This window comes from Cyprinodon tularosa, unplaced genomic scaffold (assembly GCF_016077235.1).
Source record: "Cyprinodon tularosa strain WSP-4 unplaced genomic scaffold, ASM1607723v1 ctg205, whole genome shotgun sequence".
Taxonomy (NCBI): domain Eukaryota; kingdom Metazoa; phylum Chordata; class Actinopteri; order Cyprinodontiformes; family Cyprinodontidae; genus Cyprinodon; species Cyprinodon tularosa.
Window position 1 is genome coordinate 1,201,610 of NW_024038756.1, and position 21,445 is coordinate 1,223,054.

At 37.6% G+C, this 21,445-nt stretch overlaps 1 protein-coding gene across 1 annotated transcript in view; it reads right to left on the bottom strand.

Annotated features, from left to right (window-relative positions):
* Positions 1–21,445, bottom strand: part of LOC119783474 (FRAS1-related extracellular matrix protein 2-like) — a 120,351-nt gene that overhangs the window by 39,350 nt on the left and 59,556 nt on the right. The window contains exons 4-5 of the mRNA XM_038285032.1: positions 17,014–17,244; positions 1,538–1,663 (exon numbers count right to left, since the gene is read on the bottom strand). Of these exons, the coding sequence (XP_038140960.1) occupies positions 1,538–1,663; positions 17,014–17,244 (357 nt within the window). The remainder of the gene's footprint in view (positions 1–1,537; positions 1,664–17,013; positions 17,245–21,445) is intronic.

Consider the following 21,445-nt stretch of genomic DNA (forward strand, 5'->3'; position numbering starts at 1 on the left):
AGCGCTCTGCTCCGCTCCGCCCCGCTGTGCACCAGACCGCCTGCACAAAGCAAAGCCTACAGCCTCCACTGTGGCTCCCGTCCGCTCCCCTCTGAGTTCCTTGGAGATCTTAGAGGGCATGCGAGATGATTAAATTCAAAGCAGCAAAACATGCGCAAATTATCCAAGGTTTCTGCGGATCATTAAAAATAATTACAATTCATTAATTTTGGGGGATTTTTTCATCAATTTCATTAATTTTTATGGGATTTCGGTGTAACAATTAACATATACCGAACCAAACCGAAAACTGTGACCACGAAACCATGAACCGAACCGTGGATTTTGTGAACCATTCCACCCCTATTATATATGCAGTTTAGCTTAAAATAAATTAAAACATATTTAACATATGGGTTTCATTACATAAAGAACAACATTTTTAGGAGTTCATTCTGTTAATCTAGGTGGTAGTTGCCCCTATTGCATAATCAGCTTTGTTCTAACACAATGTCTCCTTTCTTTACATTCCATTTATCTACTCTAAGAAAAACTCTGTTAAAGGGTCTTGTACTATGAGCATAAGATGAACACAAAAACACATATATTCTCCTTCAAATAAATCAACATATAAGCATTCATCTGTATAGTGCTTACTGAATCTTTTTAAAGCCTGAAAATAATTTTGGTATGGGGCAGAGATCAGCACACATAAGTATTGCTAGGAGCTATCTACCAGCATTCTTTGCTACTCGAACAATAAAGAATATTATTTAATATAGTGAATACATTGGTCACTTCACCTTAGAATATAAGGACAGCATTGCTATAACTATGGTCGTATAGCGATGCATCCATCAGCAAATCTAAATGATTCTTGCAGCCTTAGCTTCGGTAGACATTTTCAAATTGACGTCCAACATTAATTATTTCTTTTCCATCCTGACATTCAATATTTGTTTGTTCTTTTCATACTTGATCTTGGACATTTCCCATTTCTTTTCACACCTATCATATAATAATATATATCCATGGCTTTTCCGTGTTTAGTTATTGCACACACAGCAATGTCACACCTACAGATACTTGGCCTTGTTATGGTAAATACATTATAGGAACAAGCAAAGCACTTTGTTTACTATTAAATATAAGTATAAAACAAAAAACAGAAATACAGGGGGAAAAAATAACAACAAACAACTGGATGCCAGCATTTTATTGGAAGACTTTTCTACAACCAAAGTGACCTACGTATTGGTGTTGAAATGTGTAAGGTATAGTATGTAAGTAGACCCCTGCACAGCTGGTTTCTTCAACGTGGCCTTTTGTGGTTTGCCTTTCCTTCTGCAGAGTGTCTGTGCCTGATTAATAGTAATAATAATATTCATATATTAAAAAAACAACATATTTTATGATTTTTTATTAGTTTTAATTTTTACAAGTTCCAATTATCAAAAATAAATCTTTAAAATGATTAATCATGGTTTAAAGGTTGTCCCAACATTTCATCCATCTCAACAAGGAGGGATATAAGGAAAATAGTGAAGTGGAATCCTACCCTGCTGTGTGGAGCAGACCACCATCAGTTCATCGCTTATGTCTCCACTGCGGTGCACAGGGATGAAAAGCTCCCCTACGTCTTCCTCAACTGAGTGAATCGGTTCAGGAAAGAACACAGTGGACTCTGAAAAAGACAAAGAAAAAGAGAGGAAGGAAGGGAAGTATTGATATGTGTAACAATCAGCTAGAAACCACAGAAAATCAGACTATGGAGAACTTATGCAAGGTATTCACTCACTGAATATGTATTCCAGGCAACAACTGGTGGAATTTTACTTTTATCTACTTAGGTGGTCATCCTGCAGTGAGGTCATGCATATGTAAAAAAAAAAACAAAAAAAAACCTATCTCCATCACAGTTTCCTGGTTCGATGCAACTAGAAGGGCTCTTCAAAGAGGCCCCTATGGAGGTATTTTATGCTTCCTCACATGTGGCATACAGATACAATTGTAGGCCTCCTGAGTTCATCACGCAGAGCTACATCACTAGAGAGATTTAATCATCAACTCCTGCATACACAGATGGGTCAGTCTCTCGCTTTTTTCCCCCTCTTCACATCTTTCTCGTCTCTCTGTTTCACAATGAAAAGAAATACTAGATTTATTGAAAGCGTCACCTATCAAAGTAAAATCCTTTCTGGCAGCATGGCAACAAAACGGTTTGAGTTGCTTTGCCGCACGGTGGGCTGGGGCCAGTAAGAATAATAATAAAGTGAGGTAACTTTCAGCTCGTCTCCAATCTGTGTGTGTTTACTACTTTCCCAGGGAAAGTGAACGATTAAATTAAGCCAGTCTCAAGAAACACCTGTGGATTGCTTTTGCAGAGTGAACGCCAATTAAAGGGCTGGAGAGTAGATGATCCAGAGAAATAGATTTATCTTTGAAACAACATACAGCGTAAGAGGAGATAAAACACCTGAGAAGACTCTTCACGATGAAGCCATCAATATAAGACAATCTTACACACAGCGGGAGGTCAAACATTTCTCCTCTTTTGTGATAACGCTCGCTAAATCGTTCTGCCTCCTCTCAATCATCCAGCGTTTCTCCGTTCTGCTACACCCTACAATCTATCACTCCCTGAGGGGTGGGGGTGCAGCTGGAGCACGAAACCTATGTCCCTAAGCTTTACCTATTCACTTCACACACACACACAAAAAAATGCACCATGAATTTCCACTCCTACTCATTGCATATACTGCAAACTCCGTCTCACCTCATAGTGCTTTTACGTCTCATTCCACCATTTCTTCCTGCACAGCCCCTTAATCCAGGCAAGATTTAGAGGAGGCAAACTTTTTATCCAAGTGGGTCAAGTTCAGCTTCTTTAGGGAAATGCACTGTCATTTTAAAACATTCAAGGGGAATGTGAAGAAGGCCCATACATAGAGACAGCGCTCAATTTATAAATCCTTGCACTGAAATTAGATTTATTAATGGAAAGAGAAAAATAGCATCCTATTTCATTATTTTTATTTCTCTGTATAACACCTCTACAATATTAATAATGTAATAAAGTATCATGGATTCAGCCATGGGTTTTGTGTAATGTTAGTTTTTCCAGATTTTTTAACCTTTCTTGGGAACTGGTCGAAATAACATTGCCATATTTTCAAGCATAAACAAACCTCTACAAATCAACAAAGCCATTGATTCATTTTCAACTCACTTAATTTTATTTATATAGCCTAAATTCACATCACATGTCATCACAAGGCCCTTTACAGACAGATCAATCAAGTCATAGTCAGATTAGTAAAGAGTTGTCTATCTGAGGGAATCCAGCTGATTACATAAAGTCTTTGGATTATAGTAGATATTAATAGTAGATATTTGCTTACATTTTGTCATTGTATAGCAATCCCTACCACAGAGCATGCATACATCGACAGTAGAGAGAAAAAAGTCATTTTAACAGAAAGAAAAACCTTCACCAGAACCAGGCTTAGTGTAAGCAGCCTTCTGTTTAGGCAGACTGAGGATTCAGTCTTTCAAAATGAACATAGGAGCACTGATACATAAATACTTTCTATGTTAGAAAAGGTAAGTGTGAACTAGCTCCTCAGGTGTCGCTGTCTAGAAAAGAAACTTTTGGGAAAATGAGCTCTGAGCCAGTTTACAAGTCAAAGGGATGAAAGAGAGCACATACAGTTAGGGGTTGAAGTAACAAATACTGCAGAATTGAAGAGGGATAGAATGAAGCAGAATGGAGTAAAGTGGTCACAATCTCCTCTAGCTGTCTAAGCCTATAGCAGTGTAACCTGAGCCACCTCTAAGTTTGATCAAAGCCTTACTTTAAAAATAAACAGGATGCCTGCTTCAGGAACTAAAACTGGTAGTTTGTTCCACAGGAGAGGAGCCTGATAACTAAAAGATCTGCCTCCCATTGTACCCCATTGTACTTTGAGAAATTCTAGAAACCACCAGTAAACCTGCAGATGGAGAGCGGAGTGCTCTATTAGGAAAATAATATATCTCCGATATGAGATGAAGCTTGGTTATTTATGAAAATTTAAAATTCTATTCAGGGTTAAAGCCAATGATGGGTAGTAAGATAGGAGAAATATGAACCTCTGGCATACCTGTAGTCTATGTAATGGGTTAGTTTTATCAGGACTTATCACCATTTACCTTGTACTTCAACAGACAAATAAGTATGAGAGAAAAACATTCTTTATATTATTGTAAAGGTATGGGTTTAAAATGTAAACAGTTAAGGCTCCATTGAAATATAGAATCCCAGTGGAAGAAAAAACAGGTAAGATATATCACCAACTTGCAGCATACAATCTTCCACCTCCAGCTTTAGTCAGCGCTGTGCATGGATTATATATGGAAGTTTTGCAGAAGGAAGGTTCAGCTATTGTAAAGGAAACAATCCACTGCATAAATCCAACTCTGTTGTAAAGAACCAAATAAGCAAGGAGGATAACAGTAACATATGCACTCTAAAAGCTGTAAGAATTTAAAAGTGCCTTGTGACAGTATAAACACCTGAAAGCATGTTTATGTTTGTCAAAATACTAACAACAAGCTTTGAAAGTTTATTATAAATTCAGAAGTTTGGCAGACAAATTTATTCACACTCTTTACACCGAAAAGTCTAAACAGAATTCATTTACTGACTTTATATAAAAAAAATTGTAATTTAGAGATTGCCCCTAGCCACAAAGAGGGACTTAGCAAATAGGAGGAAGAGGGTTGTCTGGTTAGATGAGACTGTCATCAGTGACGGCCTTTGGCACCTGAGGCTTAGACTCACATGTGCTCATGCAGCAAAGGTGTTAAATCAGTGTGCCGATGCATGTTTGATCACGTCACTGTTGACATTTGAAGTCTATGAATTTTATACCAACAATCTGATTGGTGAGATTTTTTCAGGCGAATCATTTAGTGTAACCAGGCACGTGACAAAGATGCATATCTCTTTTCTAATAGTGTTAATTTTTTCTTCTCCTACACAGCTCAGTGCATATATATCTGATTCGGATGTAATATATATTCTCCAGTTATAAGTCAGTTTCTTTTACTCCTTACCAGTTGTCCCATTTCTAGTCCTGCCAGTCTGTCTGTCTATCTGTCTTTGCCGTTTATTGCTATCTTGCTGTTTTCTCAGTAGATTTTCTTTTTTACCTACCATAATCGTTCTTTGTTTTTTTTGTAGGGTTATCTAAAAATAATTTCCAGCATAAGACTGTCTTGGTCCTGTTTGCAACTAGGTCCAGTTCCTCCACAATTCATGGCAGAGACCAATGATGACTTTTCTAGTGTTCTCACAAAACACTACAAGAGGCAGAAAACTAACGCTGAATCTGACCTTGAGGAAACAGTTCTCACAGTGAAACATTATTGTGGCAAAATCATGCTGTGAGATATACTATTTAATCAGTAAGGGCAGGGGAACTTGTCATAGTTGATTGCAAGGTAGAAAAGCTAAATAAAGAGTAATAATGAGTGGAAGGAAACCTTTTGGAGGCTCCAAAAGAGTTGAGACTGTGCAGGGGGTTCGAATCCTATCAGGGCAGTGACCCAAACATACACCCAATGCTTTAATAGAATTTCTTTGATCAAAGCATGTTCATGTGTTGATCCAGAGCTAAATCCAATCAAGAATTTCTGACAGAACTTGAAGATTTGTTGAAGTATCTCCATCCAATAGTCCTTGACCTTAAGCTATTGTGCAAAGGAAACAAAATGTAAAGGAGGTAACTCTACAATAAAGAGTGATTCTACCTAGTATTGCTATGAGAGGCCTCATGAGACCAAACTTGCAATTTCTCTTAATGTCTAAATAAACCCTCACAGCATCAGAAAGACAATGAAATCCTCTCACAAACACCACTGTAATCTCAATGTATCACACAAACATCATTAAAATCTCTCACATGTGCCATCAAACTCTAACATATAGCATAATTCTGTTCTTCATTCTTATTGGTCAGATTAATTGAGTTAATTAGCATATTAGCTGTATATTTTTTTTGATCAAATCCATCCATCCATCCATCCATCCATCCATCCATCCATCCATCCATCCATCCATCCATCCATCCATCCATCCATCCATCCATCCATCCATCCATCCATCCATCTTCTGCTTTATCCGGGGCTGGTTTGCATAGTCAGCAGTCTAAGCAGAGATGCCAATACTTCCAGAACCACACCAGCTCCTCCAGCTGCCCAGGGGAGACCCCGAGGTGACACCAGGCTAGCTCAGAGACATAGTCCTTCTAGGGTGTCCTGGGTCCTCCACGAGGCCTCTTCCCAATGGGATATGCCTGGAACTCCTCCAGAGGGAGGCAACCAGGAGGCATTCAAAACAGATGCCCGCGCCACCTCAGCTGGCTCCTTTTGACATGGAGGAGCAACTACTCTACACCAAGCTCCTCCCGGGTAACTGAGCTAAACACCAGCTCTCGGAGGATTCGCCCAGCCACCCTAAGAGTTAAACTCATTTCAGGCACTTGTATTCACGATCTTATCATTTCACAGCGACCGCATCACTGCCTACACTGCCCTTATTAATCAATCGATCTCATGCTCCATCCGTTCCTCACTTGTGAACAAGACGATCAAATTTGAACAACTGTACAGTAAAAATATAAAATGCAATAACCCTGCACAAAATGTTAAAAATCAAATGTTTATCTTATAATAAAATAATTTCTCTCTCTCCTTAATTACAGCCAGTCTTTTAGCTATTAATGCACAGGGGTATACACTGTATGCCCTTTCCTAAAAATATAAGAAATCATAAAATCATACGCCCTGTTTTTGGGATGTATGGCTTTGGTATGCCCTAATTTTCCCCTAGAAACTTAGCTCAAATGTTCAAAATTTCACAAGCAGCAAAACCTGGTGTTAATTAAACTTTTGATGCTCAATGTGCCACATCAACCAATCAGAGAAGCTGATCTGTGAGCTGGCAGGGAAACGATTACAACTTTCTGTTTTAAGAAACAAGTAGTTTCTTAAAACAACCCTTTCAAAAAGCCCTTTCAAATCAAACATTTAAATCATACAATTAGAAATCTTGTGTGTGTTAAAACTGATTATATCCTTCAATACCACAACAGCTGGAGAGGATTTATAAGTATAAGTTATGGCAACCTATGTGTAATTCATTAAATAATACTGTGTATAACTTTTAGGTAACGAGACGACGCTGTTGGTTTGATGATTTGCTTCCACTCCTGATTCATAAGCGATTAGACCTACTGTATGCCTCCGGTGCCTTTGCGGTGGTGTTCTGTCACAGGGTGTTTTCTGATTAGATTAGAGATCTTAATTAAAGGAAAAATCTGGTCAGGCATGAATGATCAATGGATCTTTATATATACCTAAACCAAATAAGATTGCGGTGATTTAATGAATTTCACGTTTATCAGTAAACAAATAAAACTCATAATTTTCGTCCGGGGGCAGCCATTTTTTCCCAAATATAGTAACACCTCACTCCTGGCATCTTCCGGCAGTGACGTCCTGGTTCAGTAAGCAGAAGGCCATTCTCCCTACTCGACAAGCAAAATCAGTGGGAACTATCATACACATCTGTATTCAACAACAATTATTTCAGATTTCGAGATGACTTCATTATTGAAATTTGCGAGACCTATAGTTAAATTGACATTGCCCATGTGCATGAGAGTTGGATGTTGTAATACATTGGGTAAAAGTGAAAAAACAATTAGTTATTTCATCTTTTCAATTCATAATCCTCCAAGGACGGGTTTGTCATAGAATTGCCAACTTGAAGATGAGAATTTGCCATCGAACTTCTGGCCACAGAAAAACACGTAATATGTAGGCAACATTTCGAAGAAAAATGTTTTCAAGATGACTTGGATGACATGTTGTCACAAACACCAGATACAGCACTAGCATTACCAACTCCCTAAAAAAAAAAAAAAAATGGACACCCCATGTGCGTGCCAGCTGACCCGATTGCCTTTACCCCCCGGCATGGTAATTTTGGTATTTGTTTTTTTTTTTTTAGCCCCCCTTTGTGTGTGAGATGACTTTTTTTTTAAACTATTTGACTCAAATCTGCACTGAATCAGATATATGTGTGCAGTGTGCTTTTTATTCGTTGTTGCTGACTTCCCTATATTTCTGCATCCTTTTTTTTTTTTGGAGAATGAGCATCGCTATGCGAAGGTGTATCGCCCCCGAAAACAGCGTCAGCATTTAAATTACTCCATTCATCCCCCATACTTCTCTGTTGTCTCCCACTATCTTCTCCGTGAGCAACACTTGGCTCGACCAATGGGATGAGGGTATTCTGGCTCGTTACATATATTTTGTCAGCTCATTGGTCACAACGTAGAACAGGGCCCGGGAACAAGTTTAGCGTAAATTTTGTATCTAACATGCCCTTGTTCTTCATTTTCCATTAGCTTTTTATTGACTATTGTTTTACTCTCACAGTAACATGGGAAAAAGTGTGTTCCCTTTCCACTAAATACAGGACAGGTACTTCTATTTCTAAATATTGAACGATTCAGTTTTTCAAGGGACGGTTGGCAACCCTATACAGCACTGGGACTTGATCAAGAGCCGATACCGCAACGTGATCACAAACCAGTAGATGGCAGTAGTGTTCTTTGACAACCATGCATGCCTCCAGTAAATCGCATTCATATGAAAATTACTCTTAATTAAAAACACTTATCATTTATTGAGCAGTATGTAATAATTTCATATTTAAAGTACTTTCAGAAGTTTGAATTCTGAATATGACCGGACTTTTCCTTTAAAAAAACAGTCACATTTGTTTCTTCTGTATTCCATGCAATCCAATCATCCACCACCACCTGACAATGAGTGAAAAGAAAAAGGAAACCAAAAAACGGATTAATTGCGCACACACGGTACCGTGACTGCACAACTACGGGCACCACAGGCATAGATGGAAATCCAGGCCTCTTGGCCAGCCTTATTCATTACTCGTACAGGTTAATCATCTCGTTATCTCAAGAAATCAATAACTGTTTTCTCGGAAAACGAGATAATTATCTTGTTATCGAGAAGACAAAGAAAAAAAATGTTTAGTACAACTGCTCTCAGCTTCCATAGAAAAGTGTTTCTCAATTGCATATTTTAATTTAAACTATTAAAGAGGAATTGTAAATTGTTTTTATTAATCACTTAATAAATACTGCAATTAGATTTTTTTTTTCAAATTCTTTAACTACTCGCTTTCAGTGCAACCAGAAGGGTCCAACATTTTAATTTTATTTTTGGTTCTCGTTCTTTAAAAGTGATAATATATTGAAAGGCAGCAGGAGCACCACTTGAAAAGAGAATATCTAATATCATTTGGTATAAAAAATCACAAATCTAAAGTATAGATTCATATATTTTGGCTTTTTACTGCTGGGTTTTATTTGCTTTTAATCTTCTTCCTAATGTTTGGAAGCTTTTTATGAAATTTGCTATTTGTTGGCACACGCAATTCCAAAAAGAGGTAGTCACAGCTACTTTTGTAAGTAACTGCCACAATACATCTACTTAGATAAAAATGGTCAGCTTTATAGTGTATTTTATTTAGAGTGTTTTGTGATATATGTTAAAGACTTTGGGCCGGATCTATCAAAGGTTTGCGTGTAAAAAAACGTGAGCTATTTCACTGCGCACGCTAAAAAATGTACAAACTGATCTATCAAAAGCGTGCTAAAAAGATTTGGTCTTTAAAACGTGCTAAATAGCGCCTCTTATCCATTTACCGTATTTTCACGACCATAAGGCGCACCGTGCTAAAAGGCGCACTCTCAGTTATGTGTCCCATTTCTGTATTTAACACACACAAAAGGCGCACCGGACTATAGGGCGCGTTTTTTATATACAGGTACATGTCCTCTACTACCTTTAAACACCTCTACTGCGTATTTAAAAATACAGCGGGGGCAAAACAAAGTATGACTGTGCTTTATTCATGTATTTATTACAAAGTATTAATCAAACCTGGGAGCTGGCCGTGAGACAGACACATCGCAGATGACACAGCGCTGTGATCACTCCTAAATTAACTCAAAATCCTGAAACCTGCCGACGGAATATGTTTGCTTTTATTACCGGTATCCTGGTGCCTGCAGTTTAAATTATTTAGATGAAAAACACCTGCCAGCCACCGCGTGAACCCGGAGGCTGCCCAGCCTAGAGGCTGCTGTTGAAGGGATTTCTACTGTCGGCGCACCGCTGGTATGTGGGGGTCTGAGCGCCTCCGACAGAAATAGATAATCTGGATGAACTGACTGCAATTATTATGTTTTCAGGAGGACTTTCTCACTTAAAAACATATTAAAACTACTTTATTCCCACTGATCACAGCAAATATAGCTGCAAGATTTAGATTATTTAGATGAAAAACACCTGCCAGTCGCCGAGGTGAACCCGCAGGAGACCAGGCCCAGAGGCTGCTGTTGAATTAAGTTTTCAGGTAGAAAAATAGAGCGGGAGCAAAACTGAGTATGATTGTGCTTTATTATTAATCAAACCCATCAAAGTCATCATCCTCTGTTTCTGAATTAAACAGCTGCGCTAAATTAGACATGCCAATTTCCCCTTCTTCGCTGTCAGAGTCACTTTCCGTGCAGCGCGGCTCCTCAGAAATAATGCCGGCTTTTGCGAAAGCTCGAACAACAGTGCCAGCAGACACGTTAGTCCAAGCATCTACAATCCATCCGCAAACGGTGGCGTAACTTGCCCTGCGCTGCCTTCCTCTTATCCTGAAACTGTGGTCTCCGTCTGTCATCCATCGCTCCCACGCCGCTCGCAGCCTTACTTTGAACGGCCGCTTCACACCGATGTCGAGCGGTTGAAGTTCCTTTGTCAGACCCCCGGGATAACGGCGAGCACAGCGTTCATTTGATTCACCTTTTTTTCGACATCGGCTGTGAGATGGGCACGCAGCGATGGTGATGCGTGGAAAAAACCACCTGGTCTCCTCACATACACCTGCCTCAGCCACGCTTTCATCATCTCCTCATCCATCCAGCCTTTTTCATTTGCGTTAATATCATACGTCATCAGAGCGCTGTGTCTGTCTCGCTGTCAGCTCCCAGATCAGCTTCTCTGATTGGTTGATGCGGCGCGTCCAGCAGCAAAACTTCAATTTTTCCATCTCTAGCAGCAGCAGCGCGTTGGCGGCTCGTCAGATGCTTAAACGCTCCCGACGCGCTGCGCCTGCTGCTCAAAACGTGCTGCGGGACCTTTTGCTGCACCTATACGTGCGTCAACCATTGACTTTGCATGTAAACTCGCTGCTTCTGCTGCAGCGTACGGTTGCAGCGAGAGCTGGGATCTCCCAATCTCGTTTTTCAGAAGTGCTGTCCGACGTTCTAAATGCCATGTCGCCCTAACGCCCTACCAGAGAACCCCGACCTCCCCCTGCGCCTGTGGAGCAACATGCCAATGCTGCGGGGATACGTACGCGCAGTAATCTCATCCACAGTCACTTCTTGTGAGCCATTTGGTATGTGCATTTTTCTACAGGCCAATACAAAACACCTGTTTTCTTTCTTTTTTTTTTTTTTTTACTGCAGTGAAGTAGAAATTCAGCCACATACCACCTTAGGGAATACGTATATATAAAAAAAAAAAAAAATTATAGATATATATATATCTATAATTTTTTTTTTGGAGGGGGTGGGGGTGTCACTGTAAGATTTAAATTTCTTAATGCACTAGTTTGTACAAACTACAAACTACTTTGCCGCAAACAACAAAACGCGCAAAACCATCATTTAAATAGGGTGTCTCCAACAGTTTTGCACCTGCCACCAGTTACGCAATCGCTCTTGTTAAATCACCCGCAAACCATGGTTCAGCCCCTCGCGCAAAATTCCAGTTTGCGAGCGCAAATTACTGCACGCAAAATTGGATCATGATAAATCCGGCCCTTTGTTTAATAGTATATGTAAACTACTGTGTTAATACATGTAAGACAGTTTAATGGTACATGTAAAAGAGTTTAATGATATTTAGGAGGGTGTAATGATATCTGTTCATTGTTCAGTGTTGGTTAGCCAAAATGGAAATTCTTATGCTAACATGGTGGCCAGAGCAGGTCCAGCATCACCTTATATGTAATGTTGTAGGTTGTGTGAGAAGGCCTAGATGCTGATTGGGACTCCCGCCCCCCCCAGCTTTTTTATAGTCATTACACCATCACAAGTGCAGAGCAACGAAATTAACTCTCTGCATTAACCCATCCCCGTCGGGAGCAGTGGGCTGCCATTGTGCGGTGCACAGGGAGCAGGGTAGGGTAAGGGTCTTTGCTCAGGCACCCAGAGTGCCAGTCTGTGGAAGTGGGACTCGAACTCAGAACTTCCAAGCGCATGCCCTAATAACTAGGCCACGCCTTTCAGTGGGGTCTCCCCTAAAATGGTTGAATATGTAAGGGCCTGATAGAAGGTGGGATCTTCCTCTGCAATTTGTGATTATATCAATGATTTATTAAACATAACTGAAATAAATTATTTTAATACTTAAACATATTTCCTCCTCTGTGTACACTATCTGAGAAACAATACCTTTGAATGGGTAATAAAAGAGTTTTACAACAACAAGAGTTTGATGGGACATGTAGAGGACTTTAATGGTGTTTATGTGAGACATTTCAATGTTTTTGAGAGGGTTTGGTTGTCTTTATGCATGTGAATAGTTGTGTTTCAGCAAGGGTTTATGTAGACATAAGAGAAATTGCACACTTCTTATACCTCTTATATTTTGACTTAGGGGAGCTAAATAGAAACATGATTCTGTCCTACAAAGGATTTTATACAATCGCAATATCTTTTGGTTATTCAATTAATCCCCAATATACTCCCATTTGAGGCTACAGTATAAAATATCAAAATATAGAAAAAAAAAAATATATAGATATACAAACTTTTGTAAAGAACCATAAAACAACATAGAAGAGCTCTGATCATTTGCATAGCCACACATAATTTTTCAGCGCCTTTAGAAGAACAAACTCTGCTCGCCTAAATCTTGGAATAGTTTTAGTTAAAGCCTTGCGTCTCCCTCCTCTAAAGCCAGAAATAACCAGGCTGACATGTCCTCTAGGGAAGGAATCTTCAGGCCAACCATACAAGGGCTGGTTTCATCATTAAAGACCACACTGTTAATGCCACAGGCACAGCCAAATCTTCTCTGGGCCCATTAGATTACAGAGGGACACTTCTCTGTCACATTAGACCGTCCCTGGAGATGGCAGAAAACAAACCAACTCCTAACCCCTACTCACACACATCATAATTAACCCACAGGGGAGGAGGGATGGTGGCAGGAAAATGAAGCAGGGAGAGCCTAAAAGCAAGAGAGTATGGAGACAAATGAGAAAGAGAGTTACGAGGGCAACTGTTCTATGTTTCTAATTACTTAGAGGCTGAGCTGGAGTGAGGGATAATGCATAAAAATACCAAAAGAACAAAAGTGACAAAAAACTAAATCTAGCATTGAGAACAGCCCTGCTTAATATTCCATTAACGTTTCAATTTGGGGAAGGAAAAATAGCAATAAAACTTAAATAAGAATGTGAACTTTCTGCATGTGAAGTCAGTTGGCTGATCTGATTGCTATTTCATAAAAATGTTTTTACTTTTAGGAAAGTAACCACTATTTTCAAGTTTGGGGAAAGAAATGCATCTTCATTCTAAAATGCTTCTCATCCCGATATCATGTCAGAATGACATTTCCATGCTGAAGTAGAAAAATCACCAACACTCCATATCAGCAATATTCAGTGTTTATTACATTTTTTATACAAATGTATATGCAAATATATCTATGTTAAAAAATCGAATGCAGAATTGAGTGGCTGAATGAATTATAAATTATTTTCACTGTAAACATTCAATCTCTTACTTTTTACTTCAATTATTCTGCCTGAAGTTAGAAATATGTCTATATATGACAGATTAAATGGGTTATCCATATTAGTCTTACTACGGTATTAGTCTGAGGTGATAATCTTCCGTCATACAGCACATATATGAAAGGATAAAGTTTAAACTTAATCCTCAGACAGTCCTGTAAAAATGTCTTTTGCATTTTTACAGATGTATAAAATATGGTTTTAATAGCTGAAGCTGAGAGGGTTACGGTAAATTACAGGGCAGTAAAAATCCAACCATTAGTAGGATTTACACTTTTCACTCCTTAGAATTAGTGTTTTTTTTTTTTTTTTGGTTTAATATTTTTGTTTAACTTAAATGTTTTAGGTTGTTAAAACATATTCAGAAAAGTGACTTAATACAAAATAAGTTTAACGAAAACATAAATAGCCAAGCCAATCGGACACCTATGAGAAAACAAATCGCACTACTTGCTAAATGATAAGTTCTGTGTGATTGACAATATTTTGTGTTTTAGTTTCACTCTTTGTAAAAAGGTCTAATTACTGCTACTGCCAGGTGTATACATATATATATATATATACATATATATATATATATATATATATATATATACACACACATATATATATATATATATATATATATATATATATACACACACACATATATATATATATATATATATACACACACATATATATATATATATATATATATATATATATATATATATATATATATATATATATATATATATATATATACACACACATATATATATATATATATATATACACACACATATATATATATATATATATATATAAATAAAAAGGCAGTTAAACAGCAAGAAGCAACCCTCAAGTATCAATACTTATAATGTCCTGATATATACACGGGTAGCCGTCTGACAAAAAAACCTTCAAAGAGGGCATCAATTAGTTTTCCTGGAAGGTTACAAAAGAATCTAGATTAACATCTAAAACAAAAAGATTGTGGAAAAATGTAATCAGTGAGATAGAAGACAAAGGTCCATCTGGCATCTGCCAAAATTAAAACGTGATTTCACAATTTTCAAAGATAAAAAGAGGTGTGTTTCCCATCAATTCTGATGTAAAACTAACACAGTTTCAAGAAAAAAGATAAAGATCTATCTATTTAGCAATTTATTTTATATAAAATTTATTTATAAAGTCGGTTTCAGAGTTATATTATATGTATTTTAACTTAACAATTATTTCATGGTTAATAGTGTTCTGGTTCATATGCTTCAATACTGTATGTCAAAGACAGATTTTCAACACAACGATTTGATGTGTGATCTTTCACAGACCACGGACAAAGAAAAAGGCTTATCAATCACATATTTGATGGGTCTTTTTCAAACAAACTTGTGGCACAAGAGGATAAGCATGTGAATGTAGAGAATTTGATTATAGAAAAAACATATCTGAACAGGGGCAATAAAACAACCTGCATTACAGTTATTGTTTTTAAGTACATTTTTTGAGTATCTTTACTTTACTTAAGTAATTTTTGGGGGGCAGCACTTATAACTTTCAACCCCCTACATTTCAAAATCAAATATACTACTTTCTACTAGTGTTGCACCGATACCGATACCAGTATCGGACGGGGCCCCGATACTGCCCTAAAATGGTGGTATCGGTATCGGCGAGTACCAACAAATAGGGCACCAATACCATTTTGAAAGCCATAAGTTTATTCAACTATTGTCACCCACTCCTGGTAGGCAATAAAAAGTTCTACTGGATTTGCTTTGTATTAGATTTTTTCCTGCTTCCCAAAGGTAGGCAGCAGCTTGACAAAGCCATGATGGCAATAATTTTACATTATTATGGTATCGGTATCGGCCGATACTGCACAGCCAGGTATCGGGTATCAGTATCAGGGCCAAAAAATGGCATCGGCGCAACACTACTTTCTACTCCACTACATTTACAGGAAGCTGCTAGTAACTCGTTCCTTTTAAGCTCAGCTTAGCTTTGTAATGCATTGTTGCTCTTTTTCTTTTACGAAATGCAGTTTCAACATGGAAAATTTAGGACTGAATTTGTATACCATAATTTTAAGGATTTAATGACATTCCACAAATGTGAGAAGCTCAGGGAAGATATTATTCATAGTTTATAAATGTTATCAATGTATTAGTTGTTGCCATATGGCATAGTTGTTCAGTAGGATGAGTTCTCAGTTTCTTTGTGATAATAGTTTCAACCTTAAACTTCTTTATCATAGAGAAAGTATGAAAATCAAGACACTCCTGTTTTCTTTTTGGTTTGTTTTTGAATAATAAATAACAATCATAAGAGCTGTCCTTATTTTTCTAGTGGCATTTTTATACTGGAATTCTTTACAGGTGGTGTAGAAGTTATAGCAGGTGGTTCTACGTATCAGAACATCAGGTGGCCTTTGAAAGTTATAAGGTTCTTTAAAATTACTCCTAATATTGTATGGAAATGTGCTGACATCACAACATGCAATTAGTATTTTTGAATACTAAAGTACTTTTAAATACATGCACTTTTGAGTATTTTAAAAAGGGAGTAGGCCTACTTAAATACTTTAAGTTGAGTAGATGTTTGACTATTGAACTTTTACTTATAGTTGAGTAAGACTTGACTATGAGTATCGGCTCCTTAAGTATGTTGAGTACTTGTACGCCAGTGCTGGATGAAAGAATGTGGATTTATCATGTTTTTTTTTTTTTTTGTTTTTTTTTTTTTCGTCTTTCTGTTGTTTGTATGTTTCTATGGACAAAAACTGAAAATCAGATAATCTGCTTGTCAACTGTTGCAGAAAAAAAAATCATACCAAAATATTTGACATGGTGTAGGGCAGGGGTGCTCAAGTCCAGTCCTCAAGAGCTACTATCCTGCAACTTTTTGATGCACCCCATTTTTAACACACCTGAATCAAATGAGTGGCTCATTACCATGCCTCTGCTGAGCTAAATGAGGGGATTGAGCCTTTTGATTCAGGTGTGATAGAGAAGAGATGCATCTAAAAGTTACAGGATGGTAGCTCTTGAGGACTGGACTTGAGCACCCCTGGTGTAGGGTATAGTGTGCTCATTAGCAGTACTGACCATCATCAGGGTCTAGGATCTCAACTGTTGCAGAGACAGGAAACTCCATCACTCCCATCACTGGTTCTGACAGCAAAATCTGGAAGGTCTCCGCCTGCTCGTACTTCTCGTCTGTCAGGATCCGAACATGCCACGTCGCCCTTGTCTGTCCTGGGTTAAACTGCACTTGCCTTTGAGACCTTCCCTTGAAGTCCTCATTTCTTCTTGCACTACCATCCTGAGTACCAATGCCTGATGGAGACACAAAAGGAAAAAAAAAGATTATTCAGAGAAATTACATGTCATAAATATGAGAAGTTAGAGAGAAGACAGAGACAATGGGAGACTGACACGCATAAAAAGAAAGAGATGAAAAAAAAGATTAAAAATTCACACCCTTTAAGAAAGAGGTGAGGAAATTAGTGCTGTCTGTATTTTTTTAGCTGATTATTTACAGCTGAATGTGTGAAATAAGTTTGTGACTGAATTTTTAAATAGAAGAACTGTTCTTCGTTGCAGAGTTTTTAGTTCCAATAGAATGGTTTGATGCACATGAACAGCTTTCTAATCTCTGTGTCACATCATTTTCACCTCAGATATTCCTTATTTAATTTAAATAAGCCTTTTCATGTAACCCTATTTCACTGTGATATATCTAACTTTCATGTTGCCTGATAAATCACACTCTAAGTGGGGAGCTAACAATCTGGTAACACAGGCTTTTCAGATTAAATTCAACAGAGAAAGCAGGTGGCATACCCTTATGAAGTAATGCATTATATCTGAAAATGAGCTGTTTATGTTTATTGTTTACATTCATAAAGTCTTAGGGGAGCAAACAGGACTGTATCCACACCAGGCAGATACTCGTGCCTGTCAGTCCTGGACGATAGGATTTGTTTTCTTTTTTCTGATGTTCTAATGCGTGTGCAAACAACAGAACGTGCCAAACATATGCAGATGGGTCTGAATGCATATTGAACATGAGCACAATAAATTACTGTATGCAGAATATAAGCCGAAAATAAATGCTGCAACAGAACAAAACAGTCACACTCATTTAAATCAAATCAGTTTAAGTGTCATTGCATTGTATACAAAAAAGGCATGTAACAGAATGAGATTCTATCTCCAGGATGTGTAAGAGATAAGTAGAAAAAAATAGGTAAAGCTGATGAAAGGATAATAGTAAACACAAAACAGATACACGTAAAGTGCGGTTATGTATGTTGCCTCATCTGGACAGTAATTCAACACTAACAGCTTGAGGCATGAGGCAATTCTGGAGGTCCTTTTGATTTTGATTTGCTTAATAGCAGCAGTTTTAAAAGTTCCTGGAGAGGATTTAAAGAGTTTCTGCTCCTGCAGCTACTCTGAAAAAAAATCTGACAGATTACACGGACATTTGAACGTTTACATCCCATCCCCGTCCATTAATATCTTTAAAACTGATTGTTTTTCAAGTAGATAAATTGGCCATCCATCTGGCATGGTTGGCAACCAGGTGTAAAGTAATGTTATTCTGTCAGTGTTTACTGTTCTAGTTAGAGGATGTTTTTTTTGTGTGTTTCTGGCCAAAAAAGCTAAACATAGTTAAAAGATAACCTTTGTTAACCGAATATCAAGAGGACTAGAGTGAGCCAACACTCAGATAGTCTGTTAATGATAGTAGTAGAAGGATATCTGGCAATATAAAGTAGGAAAAAAAATCCATTTGCTCCAAAAAATGTAGGTCAAAATGTTACACAAAGGACTACTGCATGATTAGATATAAAACTGAAAGGAGACCAGCATATTCTTGGAGTCTCTGGCAGCATGTAGGTTGTTAAAATTTGACTTCTATATTCAACTTCATTACAATTTCTTACAGTACTAGTCAGAAATGTACACAAACTGATCATTAAGATGAATATCGTAGCTTTTGATGATTCATTTAACCTTTTTTTCAGTGTGCCTGAAATGACATCAAACAACAGAAAGAATTTCATGAATCTATTTCGAAATTCAAAATATATTTTCCATTTTCTCCGATTCAAACAGGATCAAAATTACTAACGCAGACTCATACACTGGTGTACCCAATATTTGGAAGATTGTGCATCAACAAGATGCTGACAAACTAGGGTATAAGGGTCCCTGTAGCCATTATCATGGTGCTGTCATTGTTTTAAGCATATAATTAGCCATGCTCGTTACCAAAAACAGTCGGCTTGGATTCCTCATGTCAATAGAGCTTTCAATTATTGTCCTTATGTTTTCAATAGCAATCTGACCATAATAACATGCTCTAATTAAACAGCTTAACCCCATCACCTAACTTTAAGACTAATTAGGATTATTTTGACTAAACAAAATGAGCAAACATTTACTTTCCCAATCTATTCTAACAATAAAAAAAACACTGTATGAAACATGCCTTATTATAGAGGGAAGGCTGATCATAAAGTCTGCTCCACACTTGCTCAGCTCCCTGGAGGAAAGAGACACAACTTGTGGGTCAAACTGAGAATCCCTCGGTGTAGGAGGACATATACCCTCCAAGGTTCTGATCTCATTGACTGATAGTCATAGACTTAAAGTCCTTGTGTTTGTGTCTAAACAAAGAAGTTTACAGTTACAAAAGGTCCTAAAAAATCTGAAAACTGCTCGTGAAACTGCAGGTTTACCTCATTTTTTTTATATGGAGACATTTAAATATGTAACTCTTAATCCATGTAAGCTTAATCACTTCATAAAAAGAGAAATATATACACGATAAAGGTAATTTACATGTGGAGGTAAGCCAGAAAAAAGCAGTTTAGAGCCCACAGCTTCCCGTCTCTCTGTGGAATGCAATTATCTCTTCATCCAGCCCACCTGGCAATGAATACGAGGCTGGAATAAATCCTACAAGAGAGGATGCATATTAACCTGGCAAAAGTACACCTCTTTAAAGGTTGGTTTTTTTTAACTATGTATAAAAACAAAAAATACTGTTTGCTTGTGCATATAAAGTAGGATCAGGATATTAAATTCATTTTTTTTGTCCCATTAAAAAATAAGTACAATTCATACAAAACGAAGACAAAAATAATGAATGAAAATTCAAACCACAAAAACAACATGTTACAACTGAATATGTTTCATAAAGAAAGATACAATGATATAACAGATAAACATAAGAGGTTCTGAAAGGGATGCACTTTTAAAAGGCCACATTCTAGCTCACAAGGTCATCACGAGTATGTTTTTATAATAGCCCACAAGGATTACAATTAAGTGTTATACGTGAACTATAGCCACATGCTGGACATATGACAATGTTTATGTTGATACATTATTTCTTTATCACATCAAATGTTTGTTATATTTGTTAATAGATTATATTACTGACATTAAATGAATAATTTGTAACATGGTATTGTAAGCATTTATATGTATTTAGTATTAAGGGCAACATTTACTTATATTTACATCTGGAATCAGCATATTGCAATGTAATTAAATCATCACTTTTTTTTGCGTCTGCCAGCTTTGCGCATCTAAAGGGTAAAATTTTCGCCTATCACTGTTGCCTTGTAGTAAGAGCTCCATAGTTTGAACCACGATGGCCCTTCTGCTTGGTGTTTGCATGTTCTCCCCCTGCATGCATGGGTTTTAAGCAGGTACTGCAGCTTTCTCCCACCTTCCAAAATCCTTTCTGTTGGGCTGTTTGGTGAAAACCTGTCCATCTGTCCATGATGTACCCCATGTTTCATTGGAGGTATGCACCAGCACCCTGTGACCTGGCTGCTTAAGGACACAGACTGAATTTTTGATAATGCATTTTAAACGGACATCATGGTGAAACCAAAGTCTTTTAAAGTAATCTAATATTATGACATGACCTTTTGTTTTAAAAAAAAAGCCACACCAAGGGTTCTACGGAAAAGATGGCATGAAAATGAACAATATGGAATGATCTACATTATGACCAGTTGTAATCATTCATCCTTCTCCTGACAAAACAACCCTGACCAAGAAAGGACATTTTCTTAGTATTTGTCATTATAAGATCACCTACAGCTCCGTAGTGCTGTGAGTTGCAAGGTGCACTCCCTAAGAGCTGTTCCTTGAGCATGAGCTGTTCCTTGATGTGTAAATCACTTTAACTAGAACCATATGAAAGAACAAAGTAACAATGATGATGGTAGGACCAAAAGTTTAAAAGCACAATATTTCTGAAAAGCTATTTTGCTTTCCCTTGCACCTCCCATTACACCATTGTCCTACTCTGAATTCAACATTACAAAAATATTCTAATCACTGCTTATTTGATCCACCTGCTCCTGCCTCTATTTAAGGTGCTTGCATCCAGTTATTAGGGCCAGATTATTCTCGCTCTCTCGTACCAGTGGTGAGATTGTCTTTGGCATACCCGAGTGTTTCTGATTACTTTATCCTGATCTGTTCTGCCTCTCAATCTCTGAGCCTT